At 45.7% G+C, this 25,884-nt stretch overlaps 1 protein-coding gene across 6 annotated transcripts in view; it reads left to right on the plus strand.

The window, feature by feature from the left end:
* Positions 1-25,884, plus strand: part of ABCB6 (ATP binding cassette subfamily B member 6 (LAN blood group)) — a 129,124-nt gene that overhangs the window by 50,413 nt on the left and 52,827 nt on the right. For all 6 annotated transcript variants that reach the window (XM_068120014.2, XM_068120022.2, XM_078778571.1 and 3 more), the window contains exons 5-12: positions 572-764; positions 1,386-1,478; positions 1,596-1,788; positions 2,540-2,661; positions 3,656-3,765; positions 8,607-8,672; positions 16,141-16,266; positions 25,593-25,669. In XM_068120014.2, coding sequence (XP_067976115.2) covers positions 572-764; positions 1,386-1,478; positions 1,596-1,788; positions 2,540-2,661; positions 3,656-3,765; positions 8,607-8,672; positions 16,141-16,266; positions 25,593-25,669 — 980 coding nt within the window. The remainder of the gene's footprint in view (positions 1-571; positions 765-1,385; positions 1,479-1,595; positions 1,789-2,539; positions 2,662-3,655; positions 3,766-8,606; positions 8,673-16,140; positions 16,267-25,592; positions 25,670-25,884) is intronic.

Consider the following 25,884-nt stretch of genomic DNA (forward strand, 5'->3'; position numbering starts at 1 on the left):
CTCAAACTCAAGACCCTAAGATCCTAAGCCAGCCACTTTAACCGTTAAGCCAACAGCAAGCTTTCTATAAATTTATTTCGAAGCTTTGTTAGTTTATAACTTCTTTTCTTTTTCTTGCATTATAGCTTCTTTGTTAATCCTATTGATATTTCTCTCATACCCCTTTTCCAACACCCACCTTTATTGATCTTCTTTTTCAGGATTATTGATATCTTCACCACCACTAGAACCTGTATCAATAGCTAATCCAACCGATCAGGATTCTCAGTCGTTATTTTCTCCTCTTTTTCTTCTTAAGTTTCTTTCTCAACCTTCTTTTCACTTTCCTCGCTTTCTTTCTAGCGAACATCATTCATCCCCAACATCTATTATCACTTTTTAAACTATCTAGTTTCTCACAGAATTGCTGCAGTTTCCAATATGTTATAATAAATCCCTAGTTTGCAGGATTCAATCTTTTCATTCTTAAATTGTCCCTCAAATATTAGCTTGCTCATTTGTTTCTTTTTCCTATTTCTTGTAATCTAAGCTTTCACTTGTAACTTTTTACATTTTCGATTCCAACCCACAGCCACTTTTGGGAAACAATTCCTCCTCGGGCGGATCTACCTGGGCTGGTTTTCGGAAGAAGCTTTCACTGCTGTTGCCCTACATGTGGCCTAAGGGCAATCCATGTCTACAGCTTACCGTGATGGTCTGCCTGCTGCTGCTTTCTGGAGAGAGGGTTGTTAATGTCTTCGTACCAATATACTACAAAAATATCGGTATTGTCGTGGGCTGTGCAACCTCTCGCTCCTTAAACACAAAAGTGTCATTTAATAATGTTCCTTTCTTCGGAAATGTCTGTGCATTAATAGTTCATACATATCCCTCTGTGTTTGTTGTTTACTCTGCTTTCACTGCACTAACCTGGTAACAAAACCATTCTCAGCTTGTGCTGACTCTGTGAGCGTTTGATTTGCATGTGTGTTCGTAAGAACAGTAGTTGTTTTTCAAGCTGTTTACACATTGCTTTTCCTGTTAAAGGTCACAAAGCACTGTGTGAAGGACTGATGAGGATAATGTTGAAATGTCGAGAGTTTTAATCACTGGGAGATTTTGAGTGAAAAGGTGATGGATAATTTGGACAGAAAAGAGACTAAGGATACAGTAATTGATCCTACCTCGGCTGCCGCATTGTGTCTCTTGGAGACTAAATTTTGATACATTGTCACGGAATAAATTATTAGCAGTACGCGCCACATTGTAATTTATATAGCATTTGTATATTGCAATCGAGAACTCCGAGTGTCAGATGGTAGCACACAGTACAGTCGAATGTGGAAAGAACCATGATGAATGCTGCAACTCCTTCCGTCTAATTTCCATTATCCTTGTGTTTGCAGTGAATGAGCTTTCAGGGAAGTCTTCTTGGTCCGTTGTGGCCTGGACTGTGTGCACATGGGTGCTACTGCGTTTCCTGCAAGGTGGTGCAGCGGGTAAGACCCTCAGACTAAAACTTGAACTTTTGTGTTTGCTAATGCAGGCAATGCCATAATTTACATTTTGGAATCCCCTTGATTATGTTGATCCTTTTTTCCTCTTCTTCCTGGCAGGCTCTTCTGGCTTTGTGAGTAACATGCGCTCCTTCTTATGGATTCGTGTGCAGCAGTTCACTAACCGGCGTGTCAAAGTGCGCCTTTTTGAGCATCTACACTTTCTGACATTACGCTGGCATTTGAGCCGACGTACAGGAGAGGTGCTGCGCAGCGTGGACCGTGGCACAAACAGTATCAACACCCTCCTTAGGTATGACGCTGTGCAGTTTGACTCAACACCTCATTCTGTGATCTTCATTTGATTTTTTTTTCTTTATACCACCTTTTAGAGGCCATTTTCCCCCACACAGCAGGGGTTGGCCTTTTTCGGGCACCATGGTCCCCTTTTTGAAGCAATGTTTGATGGCCGGATGCCCTTCCTGCCGCCAACCCTGTTGGTCACCTCTTGCGACACACAGGGAATTACCACTGGGCTGGTACTCAATTTGCCGACCTCGGAAGGATGACAGGCTGAGTCAACCCCCCTGGCGTTAATTCAGCGATCGACCGGGATTCAAACCCAGGATCCCAGATCCCAAACCAACACCAGGCTATTTTTCTTTGTTGTGCACATTTCATTTGCTGTTGAATAATTTGGTCAAATTATTTCACTGGCTTAATTTATTTATTATAACAGGGTCATATGCTCAATAATGCTTACTTGTTGTCAAAATGTTATTACTTTAGTCGGGCTTAAATCAAAACTCATTGCTCATTAAAAAACACAATGTTCTTCTGGCCAGCACTGCTCTGACTTGTAATTTCCTCTGTTCTTCTGTTTTATTTTGTCTTCTCTCACCTCATCCTATTATCGGGGGTCATTTGGTTACCCATCTCTTGGCTTCTCTGATTTCTATTTACTTATTTCCCTGAAGTTTTAAAATGGTGTTCTGCATGACATACTGGATCATACAATGTTGATGCTGCTCTCAATGCATAAACCACGTTTTCCTCCTTTGCAGCTACATTGTGTTCAGCATTTTCCCCACAATTGCAGACATCAGCATTGCGATTATCTATTTTATCTCCGCCTTCAACGCTTGGTTCGGCCTCATCGTTTTTGTCTGTATGCTGCTTTATATCGGTATGTCTGGCCATTTGTTATTGTTTTATGGGTTAAAAAATACAACACAGCCTTGAGCGCTTTCTTTCACTTGCCTCCCCACCCCCACTCCCCTCACCCTCATCTCTTTTGAGATAGTCTTACAGCAAGTCTTTGTTTCTTGAGTTAAATGCTTCGATTAATGTCCTATTATTTGTATTGTGAAATTCTTTCCATGCTTGTATGTTGATCTTTCTTTATACGTTTCGTTCTCTATTGTGTCCTATTGTCTTGTGTTTCTGTTTAAAGACTTTTTTTTTTCGATATTTTGGATTTCTCTTCCTTTTCGTAATTTTGGCTTGATTACTGCAGTGTATAATTGCTTCTCTGTTACTACTGCACATCAGAGGATCCATTAACTCAAACCGTTCTGAGCCAGAGGTCTAAGACCTCTGTGGATGCTGAAACAATGTTCGAATTTACTGTGTTCTTTTAATATTTGTATAATCCCCCAAGGATCACTCAATCCAACTCAAAACTGGTGGTGAGTCCTTTGTGTTACGACAGGAAAAAGTACAGAGCATAACCAAAGTCCAAACACTGATTTCAGCACCGAAATTTATCCATACAAAGCAAATCACACTGGGCCAAGGGGCCTTTTGTTACTATGGAAAACGTACAAAGCAAAACCAGATTTGTCGATCCCCCGGGGGTCAGGTCCCAATGTCGCCGTATGATTGGAGGCAAGCAGGCGAGGGAGGTCCGAATGATCGACGCTACAAAATCCCTCAATGGCTTTGCGTTAATGCTGACCTTTGATCTCTTCGCTCAAAAGCTACAGACTGCAACACCTAACAATTCAAATCAATAGATTATCTTACAACCAATTTTGGCCATGTTACAAAATGCTCTGCCAGGGCGAAATGAGATTTCTTTGCTGAACACGTCAAATTATGAACAAAAGGCTTGTTTTGTGTAACTCGACACACATTGACACATGTATGCTTTCATTCTGGCATGACCTTTTTTTCCACAGTTGTGACGATTGCTATCACCGAATGGAGAACTAAGTACCGCCGGGAGATGAACACGAAGGACAACGAGACTTCTGCAAAGGCCGTGGACTCGCTGTTGAATTTCGAGACGGTGTGTGCACATACTCGTGCTCTTTCACTATGCTGAACACGATAAGATTCATTTAGCTTGATTTTGTTCACTCTGTGTTAGTGCCTCAATGTTAGTGCCTCTGTGTTAGTGGAGAGACTTCCGACTTCCGGTCCCTCGAGCGACGAGGCTTGCTTCGATCTCTCTACAGCATCAAAGTTTGAGTGTTTTCCCGTTCGTGTCTTTGTCAAATTTCCCTGGGTATTTTGTTGTGTATGTGTTATTGTGTGTTTCTATTTGGTTTTGGTTTTGTAGTTGTTGCAAATTTGTGTGTAATTAGTCGTTTTTCTGTTCGCGCCTCGTGCGCGGCCTGATCTCTCCGGGCTCCCTCCCCCCCCCCCCCCCCCCCTGTCAGTGTTTTGTGAATATGGGTTCTTTCCTTCATAGTATTTGCTTGTTTCTTCGATTTTCTTTTCTCCCCACTACCTCTCACGAACATCTTACCCTTTGTCCAGCGTTTTGAAAACAGAACAAACAAATAAACAACCCAAAAAAAAAAATTCTATATTAATTCTTTCTCTCCTCCCGGACACGTGCTTGTTCGCTCTCCTCCTCGTCTGGACTTGTGCCCCGCCCCCTATATCTCGTTTTTCTTCCACCTCCCCCCCCCCCCCCCCCCCCCCCAGAATTTCCATGTTTTAAACGTTTCCCAGTGTGTACCCTGGATTAGAATAAGTACACCGTACCCCTGCGTGTTGTAAGAGATGACTAAGAGGGTTGGCATCAGGAAGGGCATCCGGCCATAAAAACATTGCCTGAAAAAGAGAACCATGACAATTACAACTACATATGGGCAGGGTACAGCCCGAAGTGGAGATCGGTTTCTGAGGTTTGGGACATGGAATGTAGGGACAATGACAGGGAGATCAGGAGAAGTGGTGGAAGTATTGGTCAGAAGAAGAGTGGACATATGTTGTGTGCAAGAGACGAGATGGAAGGGAAGTGGTGTGAGAATGGTGAAGGGTAGGCAGGGACAGAAATACAAGTTTATGTGGCAAGGGTGCCTGGAGGGCGTGAATGGTGTTGGTGTCCTGTTTTCTGAGGAGTTTGTAGACAGTGTGGTGAGTTTGACTAGAGTGAGTGATAGGTTGATGATGGTGAAAATGATGATTGGAAAGCTCTTGGTGAACGTCATCTCGGGATATGCTCCGCAGGTTGGTCGAAGCGATGAAGAGAAAGGACAAGGTCTGGTGTGCGATAGAGAAGCTGATGGAAAACGTGAAAGATGAGGAAGTTGTTGTGGTAGGAGGAGACCTAAATGGACATGTGGGAAGGAGTATGGATGGTTTTGATGGAGTTCATGGGGGTTACGGATATGGTGTGAGAAATGGAGAAGGTGAAAGGATTTTGGAGTTTGCTGATGGAGCTGATTTGTTGATTTGTAATACTCAGTTCCAGAAAGAGGATAATAAGCTTGTTAGATACACGTCAGGTGGGTCGACGACAACCGTTGACTACCTGATGGTGCGTAGGCGAGATAGGGGGCACCTCCGGGACACATAGGTGATCCCGGGGGAGGAGGCTGTTTCACAGCACCACTTGGTTGTCTGCGACATAAGGGTGAAAGGTGCGAGGAGAGCTCAGCGGGTGAAGTATCAACCGAGAATGAAGGTGTGGAGGTTGAAAGAGGTGACAGTAAGGGAGGCATTAAAAGAGAGGCTGAGTAGGGTCGAGGATGATGTGGTTGAGCTTGAAAGTGGTTGGATGTCAATGAAAGCTAGTCAGTTGGGAGCCGTTGGTGAGGTATGTGGATGGACAAAAGGACCACCGAGGCACTCGGAAACATGGTGGTGGGATGATGAAGTTGGAAAGAGGATTGACGAGTAGAGGAAGAAGTTCAAGGAGTGGCAGAAGGCGAAGGGTACGGGAGCAGAAACAGCAGAGCATGAAAGTTATAAGGCAGCCAGGAAGGCTGCAAAGAAAGAGGTAGCAAAGGCGCAGGAGGCATGTAGGAAAATGTTCGGAGAACGCTTGGATTCGGAAGAGGGTCAGAAAGCAGTATTCAGGATTGCAAAGCAGATAGCGAAAGAGAGGTGTGATGTGATGGGGATGAGTTGCCTGAAGGATGGAGTGGGACAAATCGTTGTCGACCCAGATGGAATTAAAGGAAGATGGAAAAGATATATGGAAATGCTGTTGAATACAGAGAATGAATGGGATGGCAACATAGAGAGTAACCCAGTTTTAGGACCGGCAGAGAAGATAACTGAGAAGGAAGTTGAGGAAGCGATAAAAGCAATGAAGGTTAGAAAAGCGGGAGGGCCGACGGGAGTTGTGGGAGATATGTTGAAGGCAGCAGGAAGTTGGGGTGTGAAGAGAATGACAGAGATCTGTAATCTGGTGGTGAAAGAAGGCCGCATTCCAGTGGATTGGGAACTGAGTACCCTCGTCCCTCTATACAAGGGGAAAGGTGACCCTCTGGAGTGTGGCTCGTACCGAGCGATAAAGTTATTGGAGCATGGAATGAAGGTATTGGAAAGGGTGTTGGAGAGGAGGATAAGGAAGAAAGTGAAGATCGATGAAATGCAGTTTGGATTTATGCCAGGAAGAGGAATGACAGACGCGCTTTTCATTGTGAGGCAGTTGCAGGAGAAGTACATGGAGAAGAGGAAGAAGTTGTTTCTTGGGTTTGTTGATCTGGAGAAAGCATTCGATAGGGTTCCACGCAAAGTATTGACATGGGCATTGAGGAAGTTAGGAGTGGAGCAATGGTTGATCAGAGTAGTGATGGCAATGTACAAAAGAGCACGCACAGCTGTAAGGACGAAGGACGGGAACAGTGGTGAGTTTGAGGTGAAGGTGGGAGTGCATCAAGGGTCGGTACTAAGTCCACTACTATTTGTAGCTGTGATGGAGGTGCTGGCTCAGAACGTAAAGGAGGGTTTACCGTGGGAGTTGTTGTATGCAGATGATCTGGTGTTGATTGTGGAAAGTATGGATGGACTGAAGGAAAAGATGAACAAGTGGAAGGAATGTATGGAGACAAAAGGTCTGAAGGTGAATATCGGAAAGACAAAGGTGATGGCAAGTGATAAAGCATGTGGTGAGGTGGAAAGAACTGGGAAGTGGCCCTGTGCTGTGTGTAGGAAGGGTGTCAGAGTGAACTCCATTCAATGTACAATGTGCGCTGAGTGGGTTCATCAAAAATGTAGTGGTCTGAGAGGGTCATTAACCAGTGTGGCAGCTACATTCAAATGTAAGGTGTGCACAGAGGGAGCTGCAGATGGAGGAAATGTTGAGTTGGATCTTGGAGACGGCGTGAAGCTGGAAGGTGTGAAAACATTTTGCTACCTCGGAGACATGCTGAATGGAGAAGGTGGATCAGACTCGGCAACGGTTGCTAGAGTGAGATGTGCATGGAAGAAGTTTCGGGAACTGAGTGGCGTGCTGATGATGAGGGGAGTGTCGTTGAAGCTGAAGGGAAAGGTTTATGCTGCATGTGTGAGAAGTGTTATGATCTATGGGAGCGAGACATGGGTAATGAACGTAGAGCAGCAACGAAGGTTGGAAAGGGTGGAAATGCGAATGGTTCGACGGATGTGCGGAGTATCGTTGAGAGAGAGGAAGACAAATGATGAATTGTGAAAGATGATGGGAATAGAGCCTGTGATTGATGCTGTGAAGAGGAACAGGTTGAGATGGTTTGGTCATGTGTTGAGGAAGGATGAAAGTGACTGGTTGAGAAGAGTGATGGAAATGAATGTAGAAGGAAGTAGAGGACGGGGAAGACCGAGAAAGACTTGGCTAAAGATGGTGGAAGAAGAAATGCGGGCAAGGGGGTTAACAAGGAGACATGCAGGAAATAGGGCAAAATGGAGAAGATTGTCATGGAGACCGCAAGGCTAACCCCCGCTCTAGTAGGGAAAATGGCCTTTAAAATGCATGTTGTTGTTGTTTGTTCGTGCCTCAAAGCGTTGAGGCTATCTTTATGCTGAATTATGTGTGCTTGTCCAATCAAATTGTCAATTATTTTTTCCTCTTTCCTCTTTAGTGGTTTTAATAAATGTATTTGGACCAGCGATGATGTATAAAGCTAAATGTATCATTTGCACTTCGCTGGAGGAGAAGGGGGAATACGAGAGACATCCTTTTGAGACATCCTTTTTAAAATGGTCACCGGCAAGGTTGACAGCATTGCTTTAGTTTGACAAAGATTGCACCAGGACAACACTGAGATAGTGTGCAGAAACAACCTAGGGAGACAACAATGGAGGAGTCCCACTCATAAAGACTGACAAACACTTACTGCTGCTGATGCTACTACTACTGTTAGAATGTCCTGCTCCACTCATGACTGCTGGTTTGCAAGCCAAGAATACTATTAACAGATCTTAATGGTTTTTATCTCTCCATTGTCCTGTGTAATCCAATATTTCCTCTGCTGTCCATGAATAATGGTTCATCAGCCATCCAAGGTAACCATCAACTCCCTCAGTTGGTATTGGCTAAGTTACATCCAGAAGGACAACAGCATAGCACAAAAACTGTAATGAATTGCTCTTCTATATCCATTAATGCACACTCTTTTTCACGTAACAATCATGTAACATGGCGCACTCCAAAATACTATACCACCATGCGAAAATCCAATAACATCTTCCAGAAACTTGTTTGAACAAAGATGGTGATAGCTACAATCCCTCCATGGTTGAGTCGTCTATTTCAATATTTGGAAGGAATCCCTGTGAATTATTATTGACAAATTTGGAGGGATGCTATTTATCACTGAAGGTTAGTTTTAATGACAAATCAACTCTATGCATTAGTTGAACTGCAGTATATGCATCACCCATTAATTGTTGATACAATTCTTCTTCCTGCAGGTGAAGTATTACAATGCAGAGAGCTATGAAGTAGAACGATATAATAAGGCTATCCTCGAGTACCAGGTGAGACCTTGCAGAATCTCTTGGCTAAAATCCTGATGAAATCTTGGCTGAATCTCCCCTAATTTTCATGAGGATGTATAAATTGTTTGCTGCTATTTATTGTCACTGGTTTTGTTTCTTTATAACGGTGAAAAACTTGACGGAAGATGGGTTTCTTTTTTCTATTCATAAAATATACCCACAATCCTGACTTTTTGTGGTTATGGGTTATTGATTCGTCACACCAATCACACCATCTTGAGCTCCAAACTACAACATTGCCAAGTTAAACCTTTAGAGACACATGCTGAGATTGTACACAGCACTTTTATGCACTCAACAGAGCCAACTAAAGACAGTCAATGAATCCTTACATATCCAAGCTGTATGAGATCAGTCGTGGCTCACTTCACATTCTTGAATTTAGGAATAAAGTCACTGAGAATTTATGTATTTATGAGTCAAGCATATGAGGCACTGATAATTAAACTGGGTTAGAAAAAGCAAAAAATATTTTAACTCGTGGCAGCCTGGCAAAAGCAATCATACATTACCTTTTCATCGGTAACGGTATTGCAAAAAGAACAGACAAAGAAGAACAGACGTTGCCAAAGCTTTTCGTCTTGCACTCATTGGGGCACACACAATAATATTACTGGATATGCAGACTCAAAACACTTAATAATCAGACCTGGTTCCCAGTTCGCTCTTAGGACTCCTGCTGACATCAATATGCGTCGTGGCTGTCAGGCAGCGAGATGCTGCAGCTAAGACCACAATGCTGCAGCAGGGTCAAAACAAGTGAAGTGTTTGTACAAACTCTTTTTGTTTAAAAAGAACAGGAGATTGTGTGCGTATAAATGTGGCTTCAAGAATGCATCAATGTGCCATGCTACATACACGGGCCACAATCTGAAACTGCATGACATTCAGGATTGTTTAGCAAATACTGGCCAATATGGCACTTTCAAAATAATGTATCCCACCTCCAAATGCTCGGCGCGCATGCGCAGAAACCCGATGATATTTTGCCTTTCAGTGCATCATAAAGTATATTGTGTCGGAGATAAGTATTGTTACTTAAAATGGCTGACAAAGCTTCAGAAATAAGCTCAAAATACTTGGAGAAGTACCAGAGAGAAAGGGATGTGCTCCTGCATAAACGAAAGATTTGGAGAACTTTCCCAGTTCACTGAACGGGAAGCTGCTCGTACTGTAAACTGCCAAACATGTGGATCGGTACAAGGCCCAAGTCGATGGGCGTTTGCTGCACAAACCTCTGATGGATCACTACGAGTGAATGGACTATTTATATCTGGATTAGGTGTTTTTGAATATCGATTGGAAGGACATATCTGGGGATTTTGAATGTGAACAGGATAAGTTTATAATGATGATATTTTTTTTTTTTTTTTTTTTTTTTTTTTTGTATACAAGGTCGAGGCTCGTGAAAGAGCGAACATTAATCACACAGAAAGACAAACCGACACATAAAACATATAACATAGGGAGCGGTAGACAAGATGGGGAGAGAGGGGGAAGGACACAAACACAACATTTGAGAGCAGGGACCGAGAGACATTGAGACATCGAGAGATCTGAGAGAGGGCGAGGGCTTTAGGGGGGGGGGGGGGCGTGGGAAGGGGGCGGTGGGAGAGGTATAAAACATATGGACACTGCCAGGACTTCCAGGAAAGAAGTTGGAATTTCAAACAAGGTGGATCTGGGGTGAATTAGCGGGGGTAGAAAAGATCAAGGTTTTGGATGGGGGAAGATAAGAGATGGTGGTGAACAGCTGTTTTAAAGACCTGGAGGGAGGAGTGGGATTGAAGGGAGTGAGGGAGTTTGTTCCAGAGGCGGGAGAAAAGAGGAATGAAAGAGTGAAGGTGAGCAGAGAGCCGAGATTTCGGCAGTTTAACCATCAGAGGGTTGCTGGCAGATCTTGTGCGACCTGTAGGAATATTTGGGGGACAGAGCACAGAGAGAGCTGGGGGTGCAAGGCCGGAGAGGAGTCGGTAGAAGACAGAAAGACCACCTACCTGCCTGCGGTGAGTGAGTGAAAGGCCCTCAGAGATAGCTTCATCGCGGGAGATTCCAATAATTCTGAAAGCTTTGGTTTCAACAGCGTGAAGCCGAGCTAGGTGTGAGGCAGGAGCACCGGCCCATAGGGGAGAACAGTATTCCATTGAGCTGCGGATGAAAGCCTTGTATGTGGTGAGGAGCTCAGGTGTGCCGAGGAAGGACTTCGCACGACGGAGGATGCCCAGTCGGCGACTGGCTTTGGAGGCCAGCTTGGAAATGTGGTTTTCCCAAGAAAGATCATGGCAGATAGTGAGACCCAAAATCTTGAGCGACAGAACTTCTTGGAGAGGATTGTTGAGAAAGTAGATGGGAGGGTTGTCCAGTCGATCTTTTCGGAGAGACATAGTAAGAGTGTGAGATTTGTCAGGATTGAAAGACATGTTCCACTTGTTTGACCAGTCTGTGATTTTGTCAATTTGGGTTTACTATACTTTTACTATTAATTTACTTTACTATTACTATTAATACTTACTATCAGGATAAATTTACTATTAATCATGTTGGTAGGTGGGAGCTATGAGAGTTGTGAGGGCTGTTATAAATATATTGTTGCGGATCCCGGTTCTGTCGATGTACTAAAAAGGGGGCGGGGGGGGGGGGGGGGAGGGGGTGAAGTCCCCAGTTCCCCTCAGACACCGGGTCCACAGGCCTCCGGCCGTGACTAAACTCGCAGTCGACGGGTTGCGAAGCAACTTTAATTGCCAATCTCCCAACCACGGGTGAGGTGTTATCAGTCACGACCCAAATACCTTCGAGACCGTGTGGCTGGAAAAACCGGGAGTTAAACCCTTTCGTGATTCCACACCTTATTCCAATCGAGTGCGCCGAGTGGTTGCGCGGTGTGAATTGCGGTTTATACTGCGTGATCTACGGACATAATTGAGGAGTCAAATTTGGTTCAAACGATGCTGGGCCAATGGATGAAAGGACGTACACTAGCAGGTTGAAAGGAGACAAAAACGTGCACGTCTTTTATTTACAATTGCACAGAAAAAGGACGAGAAGCAGACTTAACAATCCTTACCCAGCCTAATCCCAACAGGTGCCTTGCTCACTCACACAGGGAATGAATCACACCGGTTAAACTTGTACCGATGGACGTGCTGACGCTGACTTGGGTCCGCCAGCTCCTGCTCGCAGCACACGTGCCGATCAGGACGCGCAGCGGGAAGGAAGGTCCGAAGGACGAACTGCCGCTTCAAGGTCAGCACGACGATGATCTAGCTCGAGGAACGATTCAGCACAGACGACGACCCAGCCCGGATGAAGAATCAGCACGGGGAACGAAGGTGGAGCGCAGCAAGGACGAACCAGCACGTAGGACAGCGAGCATGAAGGACGAACGACGAGAGAGAGACCGAAGTGCGATGGGTGCGGGTTTTTATCGGGTAGAAACCCCTTCTAGAATGTTCCACGGCCTCCCATTGGCCGAGGTTGGTGACGTGCGGTCGTTCAGCCCTACCTCCTTTGAGAAGGTTCCACAACCTACCATTGGCCGCTTGCTGGTGACGTGTCCACGACCTGCCATTGATCGCTTGTTGTTCATGTGGACTGTTCTTTTAGCCACGCCTCCTTGCACATGAACCAACATCTTCGTTCAACCACACGAAGGTTTGAAATCCTGCCTAACTCAATGCACATCTGCTTTAATTACTACACAATGGGAAGGGAGCTAATCTTTACATTTAATAAGATATAACTGACTACTGCAGGCTACATGTTGTCGTGTAATTAACTAGAGGGGGGTCTCTTTATTGCAAAACTGTAACTAAATTGTTTGTTTGGTTATGGGGCCACAAGATAAATTATACTAGATTTTTGCATCTGTTGCTAAAAGTTGAAATGTGTTTGTTTGTGTGTGTGTGTGTGGGGGGGGGGGGGGGGGGGGGGTGTTTGTTCTATATTCACTGTGGCTGCTAATTGTATTAACAGGAGATTATAGTATAAATCAACACACCTTAGTCTCATCCAGGGATATTTGTCATATTTCCATGAGTCCAATCTTCATTCAGGAACAGAACAATTACGGTTAATGTCATATATGGATGTGCAAAATGTTCCCCGTGTTCAAATGGGTCTCTTTCCGTTTCTGGGAGTTACGTCAGAGTGCAGATGACGTGGACGTGAAATGGCCCTGTATGCCGAGAGTTCATAAATAAATGTACGACAAATGATTGTCGTCTGTCGATTCTGTCAAGCTACATTACAGTTAACCATTTTGAAATTGCCACTCTATTGTCCAAATGCTGAAAATTATGTTTAAAAGATTATTTGAAATCACAAATTTCGCGCTAGTATCGGCAGGTTAAAAGTGCCCAGCGGACTGAACCGAGTCACTGTTAACACACACACACACACACACACACACACACACACAAACACACACACACACACACACACTGCATGCGTAAAAGGCCTCGTTTAATATCCATACGTCATTTTGAAAGTGCCATATTGCAGACTCACCTTTTCTGAACTCACACTTTCGTTGGGTTCTTGCATGCACGAGCTGGTCGTGTGTGGCCTGTGTTTTGATTGTTGTGAATTGCCAATATGTCGCATATGTCGCAGCTACGTGCAGGCCAAGTCATTCCACATTTTGCTGTGATCTTCAGAAATTTCATTAACCAAGGCAGGGACAACTCTCGTGGTGTAGGAATTGCATAATTCTGCATAAAGAAACATGTGCTCATATCTAAGCCTTTACCTCACAAATAGTAGCATATTGTCCCAGCTATTTGCGAATTGTAGTTGATAGCTGATATTTAGCTGCTATATCTAAAAATTAGAGGAATGCGACTGTCGCCAATATGCCTCCGTGTAGTCCCTGCCTGTGACAACAAGTAGATGCCCTTGTTCATTGTCCTAAAAAACAAGTTTGATTTAAATCCCTTCAGCTGTTTTGAAGTCTCACATTTTTACCAGACAGGACAGGTTTCATATCAATTGGTGAAGTGGTTTCGGAGAGGGCATTAAAAAAAATCAGCTTTCAAGTTGATATGGCTGCCAAACCATGTGACATTTGACATCAAAAATGTAAACTCTGCATATGTATGGGTAGGGGATCACGTTTGTGAAGTTTTGTGCTGATTGGATAAAGTTAGTTTCACTATCCAAGATGGCTTCCAAACCACGTGACCTACGATGTCATATTTTTCAAATTATATGCAGCAATGGTGTTGGATGACATTTGTAACGTTTTGCATCAATAGAGTAAGTGGTCTCTGAGATATCATTATTTAATATTTTCCTTCAATCCAATATGGCTGCCAAACCATGTGACCCATGATGTCCTAAATTTAATATTTCAATACAACTGGGTCCTTGATCATGTGCATGCAATTTCAGATTTTTAGGACAAGGAATTCCTTTAAAACATTTATGGCTGGTATACCACTCCACTGATGATGTCATCAGTATCATGCTTTTGTTCCCCATTGGGAGTACTTGACAATGTGCCAAGTTTCAAATTTTTCGAATCAGCGGTTTCTGAGAAATAAGTTTTTAATTATTCGAGTTAAATCCAAGATGGCTGCCATACCACGTGAGCTATGACATCATAATTGTCAAAAATCATTCTACGTGAGTGCCGATCCTACCCTCAAAGTTTAGTCTCAATCGGACATGTAGTTGTTGAGAAAAACTAGGTCTAGCCTGTACGGACGGACGGACAGACAACCTGAAAACATAATCCCTCCTGCCACCTTCAGGGGGCAGAGGCATTTAAAAAAAAATTTTCCCACAAGATTCTCTTCGAATATATAATTAAATGTATGGCACTAATGCCTAGGTCACACATAGGCGGATATTTTGGCGACTGCCGGCGATCAAGATTTTTCGGCGACTACTGGCGATTTCGGGCGGTCAAATATGGTCAGGCGGCAGTATGGCGACTGCAGGCGGCCACATTGCGCCTGCATTGCGACGACGCCCCGAGTGGGATGGCGACTGTCGAAGATCGACGACGACTGCATTGCGGATGCACGGCGGCAGCGTGGCGACAGTCTGGCGGCTAGATTACGACCGATGGCGGATCGCGGCGACTGCATTGGGGCCGGGTGGCGGTTTACTCCGACGTCCGCAAGACTGCAATAAGACCGCCGGCGATTGGAGACGATTCACACAACTTTTTAAATCTTTATTTCTCTATTTTACATTTCACTTTATTCATTTCAATGATGTATGACATGAAGCATAAAGATGTTTGATGTACAATAAGAAAGTTAATAAAGATGTATCATTGTAATGTAATAATCAAACTTTTCTGCAGGGAGAGAGAATGGAAATAAAGTCCAACAAATTATTTCTGTTGGAACCCATCTGTGGATCGGTCCCATCGGCCGATGGGCTGACCCGTTTGCGGATCCACAGATGGGTTCCAACATTTCCACTGGTCCCAAGTCCCATAAATAAAGTTTCCAAAGGACCAAAGTCCCAAAAATAAAGTTCCCAAAAGTCCCAAGTCCAAACAATAAAGCCATATCCTTGTCGGCACCACAGGACCTCACTCCACGGAGACCCTCACACCATCCTGTCTTGTCATGGAATCGTGGTATGTCGTAATGCAGTCGCCAGGCAGTCGTATCTCTGTCGCCAATGGCCGTAACTCGGCCGCCACTAGTCCTACTGCTGTCGTCGTCAGTCTCCCATAGCCGCAGGGGAGACGTGGCAGTTCTACTGTAGTCGATATGCAGCCGCAACAGTGTCGGCCCGTAGTCGGGAAGATGCCGCAGGAAGGCCGTATGGCATTCGCATCTCTGCCGTGCTGGCTGGTGGGGCGATGCTGGGGCGATTGCGGAAGACTATGAGCGACTGGGTTGCGGCCGCTTTACGCTCTTATTACGGATACCGACAACAGCATGGCGGTTCCATCACGACAGCATGGCGGATTTTTTTCGAGTGCGACTGAGCGCGCCGTTTTTAAACATTTTAAAAACTTTTTGGCCCCTTTGCGACTCTTGCCGACTGCAGCCGACCTGGGGAGGATAACCACGACTACAGAAGACCGTCCATTACGGTTTCATTCCGATTGTCGGCAGGTGGTGGCGATTTTTTCAGTCGCCAGTAGTCGCCGACAAATCCGCCTATGTGTGACCTAGGCATAACAATCACTGTTTCCCAACTTGAAAAGAAAAGCAAACAATCATCATTTCATAGGAAACCTTGTACCTATTATTTAGCCCAGCTACTGCTGGGTTATTACATATAAAGGTCATTCCTTCCTCATATTTCTTTGAATATATTCTTTCTATATATATATATTCTCCGTTGAATCCCTTTTTCTGACTTTATAACCACACCTTTGCAGTCATTTGTGAATACAGCCTTGTGTTAGAACTGTACTGGAACGACTAGGCCTGGTTTGGGTGAATGTTTTCTGCGGACTAAAAACCTGGTTCTGTTGTAGAGTGCTGAGTGGAAGACCAATGCGTCACTGGCAATGCTCAATCAGTGTCAGAACATCGTGATTGGATTGGGATTTCTTGCTGGTGCCCTCCTTTGTGCACATTTTGTCACCGATGGCAAGATGAATGTAAGTTCCATACACATGCTCGCTCATCTGACATTCTTTGGGCCCTTGTTGAACTCGGCCAATTTTACATTCCACTGGTGATGACAAATTAGTGCATAATCTTTTTGCCCATTTTCTGGTCTTCTTTACTAAAGGTGTTTCATTTGTCTAAGTGGTTAACAATCACACGATATATCATTTAAACTTCCGGTTCAGGGATTTTTCCCACGTGTTGCTCTAATCTGCCACTGCCGCTTCCACATCATTAAAGCAAAGTTTTCTGAACCAGATTCGTCGCGTTTTTCTGATATATCTCTGTCCCTGTGTTGCTGTTATATCCCGTCCAATATTCCTTGTTAAACGTAGGCCTACCTTGTCTGTGCTATATTTGTCAAATTAGTTTTTGTGTTGTCCAAGGCCTACTCTAGCTGCTCCTCGGACAGCAACTATGAAAAGTTTGTGTCCCATTTGTCTACGTATTCTTTGCTTTGCTTCTTTCTTCCCAAATATTTTACTTATACCTCCTCTCTTCAACGTTGTCTGATTTCTCGCTTAAAAACAAAAAACAAACAAACAAAAAACGCTTTTTCCACTCCACATTGCTCTCGTTCTACTTGAATTTTCTTCGGCCTGTACTTCTGGGTCTCCTTTCTTTTCCCTTTTATTTTCTCCAAATCTCCAAACTGAATCTTCATCGAATATCAATGCTTCTTCCTTCTTCCTTTAAAAACATTTTAAAATGCTTTACTGTAGCGGTTACCTTATTCACATGTCACAGTTATCTTATCCGCATGTGACGGTTACCAATACCATATGTTTGGTCTAACCCACGCGCACGGGCGTTTGGTTGTGTGGTCGTGACGCACGCGCGGCTGTTGGAGCCATGCCCTCCGAAGAGGGTTTTTGGTTTTATATAAGCCGTTACGACTTCCGTTCGCGAGCAGTTGCTGGAGATTTCTGTACAATAAACAAGCTTTGTACCCAACGAAATGGCCTCTTCTTCTCGCCTTCGGAAACTCCTAAACTGGTGACCTCGGTCGCCCCTGAACGTCTTCGGGGGCTGCAAATGAACACGGCAGTATTGCGACCGCAATTTCTTCCACAAGACCTAAACTCGAACTGCCGGAGTTTTAGCAACGACGAGCGGCCATGTGGTTCGCGCATCGCGCTCGGTTCCTCCTCTACGACTAGAGGGGCGAGCCTGCTCCGGGACCCTCCGAAGGAACGCCGTTACGAGGCGTTGGCGGCACGGCTACTTCGTCGCCTTCGCGCGCACTGCTGCTCATAACCTTCGCGCACACAGGCCAAGCACTGCTGCTCGTAACCTCCGCGCACACAGGCCGAGTACGGCTGCTCGTAACCTCTGCGCACACAGGCCGAGCACTGCTGCTCGTAACCTCCGCGCACACAGGCCGAGCACTGCTGCTCGTGACCTCCACGCACACAGGCCGAGCACTGCTGCTCCTAACCTCCACGCACACAGGCCGAGCACTGCTGCTTGTAACCTCTGCGCACACAGGCCGAGCACTGCTGCTCGTAACCTCCGCGCACTGGATTCTCGTTACCTTCGCGCGCGCTGGAGCCTCGTTACCTTCGCGCACACTGCTGCTCGCCACTCCCGCAACTCCTACTGCTGCAACTACAACTGCTACCGCTGCTCGCCACTCCCGCAACTCCTACTGCTGCAACTACAACTGCTACCGCTGCTCGCCACTCGCGCAACTACGACTCCAACTCTACATCCTCGGGAGGCCCGCGAGGAACCTCGGCAGCCTCCCCCGAGGCCTTGACCAGCCCCTCGGTCGGCTCAACCCCACGGCTGCGTTTTTTCGCGTGTACCGGGGCCGGGCCCTGCTCGAGCCTTCTCGGCACTGCCGAGCGCGCCTGCGAACTACGTACACGCCCGTGGCGTGCCTTCTGGGGGGGGCGCATGTAGCGGTTACCTTATTCACATGTCGCGGTTATCTTATCCGCATGTGACGGTTACCAATACCATATGTTTGGTCTAACCCACGCGCACGGGCATTTGGTTGTGTGGTCGTGACGCACGCGCGGCTGTTGGAGCCACGCCCTCCGAAGAGGGTTTTTGGTTTTCTATAAGCCGTTATGACTTCCGTTCGCGAGCAGTTGCTGGAGATTTCTGTACAATAAACAAGCTTTGTACCCAACGAAATGGCCTCTTCTTCTCGCCTTCGGCAACTCCTAAATTACTTTCCTTAATTCTTTATGAGGAGTATGCCGTGTGTTCTTATGTTTCTTCACCAAAATCTATTTATCTTCTTCATCTTCTTCATTAATTAAGATTGTTTTCCAAAATTGTCTGTCAGCTAAGCGTTTGGTCCACCAACCCTCCTCCAACACCAACTGCACCACCTTTCTCCATGCCTTAAACAAAAATCCTTACCTCTCATCCCTTGATATTTATCTCCGTTTGTCCAGTTTGCGAATTTGGAATCAGCATCCCTCCACTTAATGGCCCCTCTTCCCACTTCTCCCTACTCCACCCAATCCCTTCAAAACTTCAAGTACCCCCTTTCTGCATCCCTCCTCACCCCACCCAATCAATGCTTCCCCCTCACCTCACCTACTCAAACCTCCCCCCGCACCGCACCCACTAAACCCTTCACCCTCATCATGCCCCTCAAGGCCTCCCTTTCACCCTACCCCTGCAAACTTGTCTCACCTTGACCCAACACCTACTCCCCTAATTGTGTTGACCCCAAACATCCGAAGTCAACGCTCCAGCCTGACTTCTTTCAATCCAGGCCACTGTCAATAAACCGGACATATTCTGTATTTTTTTTTTTTACACATGGTCTCAGTTCGTGGAAGAGATAGGACTCAGAACAGACCAGGACACAACATAATAAATGGAACAGAAGGAGAAAGAGGAAACGCCAACAGCAGGACGCAGGGAGATGGTAGACTAAGACGGATAAAGAGGGAATTGAATGCGGGTAATGGTGAGGGTTAGGGGAGCATGTAAGGAGTGGACAAGGTGGATACAAAAGCATAATTTTTGGAAGAGGTGGGGGTGATTTAATGGGAGTAGGAAAGATCATGGCTGTGGATGGGGGGTGGTCTGATATAGTGGTGAACAGCTGTCTTGAAGACCCGGAAGGAAGGATGAGATTGAAGAGAGTGTGAAAAGCGGTTCAACAGGCAGGAAAAGAGAGGAATAAATGAATGGAGGTGAGCAGTGGTTATGGATTTAGACAATTTCACCAAGAGCGGGTTGCTGGTGGACCACGTGCATCCAGCAGATACTTTGGGGGAGAGGGTGGTGGGAGCAAGACCAGAAATGAGGTGTAAGAAGGCAGGGAGACCACCGACCTGTCAATGAGGGTGAAGTGGTAGGCCTATAGACTCAGCTTCATCACGAGAGAGTCCAATGGTTTTGAAAGTCTCAGTTTCCATGGCATTAAGCTGAACAAGACGTGAGACAGGGAGCAAGATGTCAAGCAAGCTGCAGATGAAAGCCTTGTAGGTGGATAGGAGTTCAGGTGTGCCAAGGAAGGACTTTGCACAATGGAGGAAGGCCCAGTCGGCATCTGGCTTTGGAGGCATACTTTGAAATGTTGCTTGTCCAAGAGAGCTTAACAGATTGTTTAACAGAATCCTTCCTACCATCGGAAATCCCTGACTCTTTAGTGTCTCTCCTCGATTATTATGCTCTTTTTTTCCATACTGACCTCTCCGCTGAATTGAACTACCCAACTGGATTCTGGACTGAATCCCTGCTAAACTTGACCACTAGCACTAGGTGCTGAGCTTTTACATTCTCCATCCTCCAACCCTCTCATTTACCGCATGGCTGGGACCACACAACCACACTCATTTACCCCACAACCATGCATTAATTGGCTCACCCTGCAAACTCTCATGCCTTGGCAAGACCACTGTTGCTGGCAGGCTGTGGTGGTCTTTATCTTAGCGCAGCCTGCCAGATCTACCACTTTATCCTCAGAGGCGATCCGCTTGGTTTGAGGAGCTGGATTGACAGTTCGCTATTAGCAAAACACAATGACACATAACAAAGGAATGATTGAGAAGGGGATTGGAGGAAAGTAAGGGTTCAGACACATACGGAGGGGAGGGGGAATATGATTATCATCTCCTGAACAGACTTCCACACTTGTCCTCTCATTTTAGCTCACCTAGAACGAAGTTCAGGGGAGCTTATGCGATGTAGCGTCGTCCATCCATCCGTCAGTCCGTAAACACTTGCAACGTCTTCTCCGAAACCTCTTAAGGGATTGTGACCAAACTTGGCACAAATTATATTTGTTGTGTTTTGACTAAAGTTTGCTCACGGCATTTAAAAAATCGGGATGTAAGGGTGTCCACCGGGGTCAAAGTGAATCCAGGTTTGACCTCCCAAAATAGGAATTTGCTTTTTCCTCTGAAACTACACACACTATTTCGATGAAACTTGACCACAACCTTCATCACCCGTGATGTACCGAAGTTTGTTCATGGCACTAAGAAAATCAAAGTCTAAGGGAGTCCATGGGGGGGTCAAAGTGGGTCCAGGTTTGACCCCCCAAAATAGGTATTTGCTTTCTTCTCCAAAATAGGTATTTGCTTTCTTCTCTGAAACTACATGCACAATTTTGGTGAAACTTGACCACAACCTTCACCAGCCGTGATGTACCAAAGTATACAACAACAACAACATGCATTTTAAGGCCATTTTCCCTGCTAGAGCGGGGGTTAGCCTTGCGGTCCCCATGACAATCTTCTCCATTTTGCCCTATTTTCTGCATGTCTCCTTGTTAACCCCCTTGCCCGCATGTCTTCTTCCACCATCTTTAGCCAAGTCTTTCTCGGGCGTCCCCGTCCTCTACTTCCTTCTACATTGATTTCCATCACTCTTCTCAACCAGTCACTTTCATCCTTCCTCAACACATGACCAAACCATCTCAACCTGTTCCTCTTCACAGCATCAATCACAGGCTCTATTCCCATCATCTTTTTCAATTCATCATTTGTCTTCCTCTCTTTTTATTTTTTTATTTATTTTTTTTGTATACAAGATCGAGGCTCGTGAAAGAGCGAACATTAATCACACAGAAAGACAAACCGACACATAAAACATATAACATCGGGAGCGGTAGACAAGATGGGGAGAGAGGGGGAAGGACACAAACACAACATTTGAGAGCAGGGACCGAGAGACATGGAGACATCGAGAGATCTGAGAGAGGGCGAGGGCTTTGGGGGGGGGGGGGGCATGGGAAGGCTCTCAACGATACTCCGCACATCCACCGAACCATTCGCATTTCCACCCTTTCCAGCCTTCGTTGCTGCTCTACGTTCATTACCCATGTCTCGCTCCCATAAATCACAACACTTCTCACACATGCAGCATACACCTTTCCCTTCAGCTTCAACGACACTCCCCTTCTCATCAGCACGCCACTCAGTTCCCGAAACTTCTTCCATGCACATCTCACTCTTGCAACCGTTGCCGAGTCTGATCCACCTTCTCCATTCAGCATGTCTCCGAGGTAGCAAAATGTTTTCACACCTTCCAGCTTCACGCCGTCTCCAAGATCCAACTCAACATTTCCTCCATCTGCAGCTCCCTCTGTGCACACCTTACATTTGAATGTAGCTGCCGCACTGGTTAATGACCCTCTCAGACCACTAAATTTTTGATGAACCCACTCAGCGCACATTGTACATCGAATGGAGTTCACTCCGACACCCTTCCTGCACACAGCACATGGCCACTTCCCAGTTCTTTTTTTTTTTTTTTTTTTTTTGTTGTATACTGAATCGAGGCTCGTGAAAGAGCTAACATTTATTTCACAAACAAATCAACCAGACAAACAAAATATACAAAAAGAGGGAGCGGAAGACAAGATGGGGAGAGAAGGGGAAGCACACAACCACAACATTTGAGAGCAGGGAGAAGTGTGGGAGGGAGAGGGCTTGGGGGCAGGAGGCGTGGGAAGGGGAGGGGGGGGGGGGGGGGGAGAGGTATAAAACACAAGGGGACCGAAATTAGCGGGGGTAGAAAAGATCAAGGTTTTGGATGGGGGAGGATAAGAGATGGTGGTGAACAGCTGTTTTAAAGACCTGGAGGGTGGAGTGGGATTGAAGAGAGTGAGGAAGTTTGTTCCAGAGGCGGGAGAAAAGAGGAATGAAGGAGTTCTTTCCACCTCACCACATGCTTTACCACTTGCCATCACCTTCGTCTTTCCTATATTCACCTTCAGACCTTTTGTCTCCATACATTCCTTCCACTTGTTCATCTTTTCCTTCAGTCCAAACATACTTTCCGCAATCAACACCAGATCATCTGCATACAACAACTCCCACGGTAAACTCTCCTTTACGTTCTGAGCCAGCACCTCCATCACAGCTACAAATAGTAGTGGACTTAGTACCGACCCCTGATGCACTCCCACCTTCACCTCAAACTCACCACTGTTCCCCTCATTCGTCCTTACAGCTGTGCGCGCTCTTTTGTACATTGCCATCACTACTCTGATCAACCATTCCTCCACTCCTAACTTCCTCAATGCCCACGTCAATACTTCACGTGGAACCCTATCGAATGCTTTCTCCAGATCAACAAACCCAAGAAACAATTTCTTCCTCTTCTCCATGTACTTCTCCTGCAACTGCCTCACAATAAAGAGCATGTCTGTCGTTCCTCTTCCTGGCATAAATCCAAACTGCATTTCGTCGATCTTCACCTTCTTCCTTATCCTCCTCTCCAACACCCTTTGCAATACCTTCATTCCATGCTCCAATAACTTTATCGCTCGGTACGAGCCACACTCCAGAGGGTCACCTTTCCCCTTGTATAGAGGGACGAGGGTACTCAGTTCCCAATCCACTGGAATGCGGCCTTCTTTCACCACCAGATCACAGATCTCCGTCATTCTCTTCACACCCCAACTTCCTGCTGCCTTCAACATATCTCCCACAACTCCCGTCGGCCCTCCTGCTTTTCTGCTCTTCATTGCTTTTATCGCTTCCTCAACTTCCTTCTCAGTTATCTTCTCTGCCGGTCCTAAAACTGGGTTACTCTCTATGTTGCCATCCCATGCATTCTCTGTATTCAACAGCATTTCCATATATCTCTTCCATCTTCCTTTAATTCCATCTGGGTCCACAATGATTTGTCCCACTTCATCCTTAAAGCAACTCACCCCCATCACATCACACCTCTCTTTCGCTATCTGCTTTGCAATCCTGAATACCGCTCTCTGACCCTCTTCCGAATCCAAGCTTTCTCTGAACATTTTCCTACATGCCTCCTGTGCCTTTGCTACCTCTTTCTTTGCAGCCTTCCTGGCTGCCTTATAACTTTCATGCTCTGCTTTTTCTGCTCCCGTACCCTACGCCTTCTGCCACTCCTTGAACTTCTTCCTCTTCTCGTCAATCCTCTTTCCAACTTCCTCATCCCACCACCATGTTTCCGAGTGCCTCGGTGGTCTTTTTGTCCATCCACATACCTCACCAACGGCTCCCAACAGACTATCTTTCATTGACATCCAACCACGTTCAAGCTCAACCACATCATCCTCTACCCTACTCGGCCTCTCTTTTAATGCCTCCCTTACTGTCACCTCTTTCAATCTCCACACCTTCATTCTCGGTTGGTACTTCACCCGCCGAGCTCTCCTCGCACCTTTCACCCTTATGTCACAGACAACCAAGTGGTGCTGTGAAACAGCCTCCTCCCCCGGGATCACCTTTGTGTCCCGGAGGTGCCCCCTATCTCGCCTACGCACCATCAGGTAGTCAACGGTTGTCGTCGACCCACCTGACGTGTATGTAACAAGGTTATTATCCTCTTTCTGGAACTGAGTATTACAAATCAACAAATCAGCTCCATCAGCAAACTCCAAAATCCTTTCACCTTCTCCATTTCTCACACCATATCCGTAACCCCCATGAACTCCCTCAAAACCGTCCATACTCCTTCCCACATGTCCATTTAGGTCTCCTCCTACCACAACAACTTCCTCATCTTTCATGTTTTCCATCAGCTTCTCTATCGCACACCAGAACTTGTCCTTCTCTTCATCGCTCCGACCAACCTGCAGAGCATATCCCGAGATGACGTTCACCAAGAGCTTTCCAATCATCATTTTCACCATCATCAACCTATCACTCACTCTAGTCACACTCACCACACTGTCTACAAACTCCTCAGAAAACGGGACACCAACACCATTCACGCCCTCCAGGCACCCTTGCCACACAAACTTGTATTTCTGTCCCTGCCTACCCTTCACCATTCTCACACCACTTCCCTTCCATCTCGTCTCTTGCACACAACATATGTCCACTCTTCATCTGATCAATACTTCCACCACTTCTGATCTCCCTGTCATTGTCCCTACATTCCATGTCCCAAACCTCAGAAACGGATCTCCACTTCGGGCTGTATCCTGCCCATATGTAGTTGTAATTGTCATGGTTCTCTTTTTGAGGCAATGTTTTTATCGCGGGATGCCCTTCCTGACGCCAACCCTCTTCGTCGCCTCTTACGACACGCAGGGATGTAGGGATAACGGTGTACCTATTCTAACCAAGGTACACACCGGGATAAAGCTTTGAATAAAACCAAACGGGTTTAATCCCGAACAAATAAACAGAGAATGAAATCAATAATAACTATGTACAATGAAGTAAAATAAATCCGATAAAAACTAAGGCGTCAAGTCACAAGCACAGACGGTGCGAGGGACACAAAATGGCGACTTATCTCTGGTGGCAGCGGTTGAGAGGATGGGCACGGAGCAGGCGATGAGAGGATGGGCACCGAGCAGGCGATGAGATGAGCAGGACGACGAAGAGATGATGAGGAGACGAACAGGACCATCAACAGGACCATCAACAGGCAATGGTGGAGGATGATAACACCAAGGCCAAAGCAAGCAGGCAGGATGTACCAAAGTATGTTCACAGCATTGAAAAAAATCTGCCCCTTTGGTGGTCTACGGGGGGGGGGGGGGGGAGGGGTGGGTGGGTGTTGCCCCCCAAAATATGTATTTGCTTCCTCTCAGAAACTGCACACACAATTTCGATGAAACTTCACCACGACCTTAATCACCCATGATGTAGCAATGTTTGTTCAGGGTGTTGGAAGAATTTGGGTCTTATGAGGTATATGGGGTTGGGGGAGGGAGGGGTTGCCGATTCGTCGATTGGATTTTTTTTTAGCGCTTTTCATATTATTTCAAAGGTTTTTACGAACATTTTAAAGCTAAAATGAAAAGCTCTTCACAAAAAATAGAATTACAGTAAAAAAAAAACGTGTATCACAAAGATGAAAATGAGTATTCAGCTTGATTAATGAGTATGCTGCCTGATGCTTGCAGGTTGGTGACTTTGTCCTGTTTTGCACCTACATCATGCAGTTATACATCCCATTAAACTGGTTTGGCACTTATTACAGGTGAGACACCAAATGCATCATTGTTTTTGGCCTTGTTAGTTTGAAGTGGGCTTGCGGTGCACTATCAGAATGGCTTCAAAATCACTCGCAGTGAATGTTAACACAAAGGACTGAAGTTTTACTTGCTGTTAGTTAACTATAGCATGGTACCGTATTCTATATAATAGCATCCAGTGTCTGTAGATAATTTTGGGCCCTCCTCCCAAACCACTTTT

The sequence above is a fragment of the Myxine glutinosa genome, chromosome 1, assembly GCF_964187855.1.
Source record: "Myxine glutinosa chromosome 1, kmMyxGlut1.1, whole genome shotgun sequence".
Taxonomy (NCBI): Eukaryota; Metazoa; Chordata; class Myxini; order Myxiniformes; family Myxinidae; genus Myxine; species Myxine glutinosa.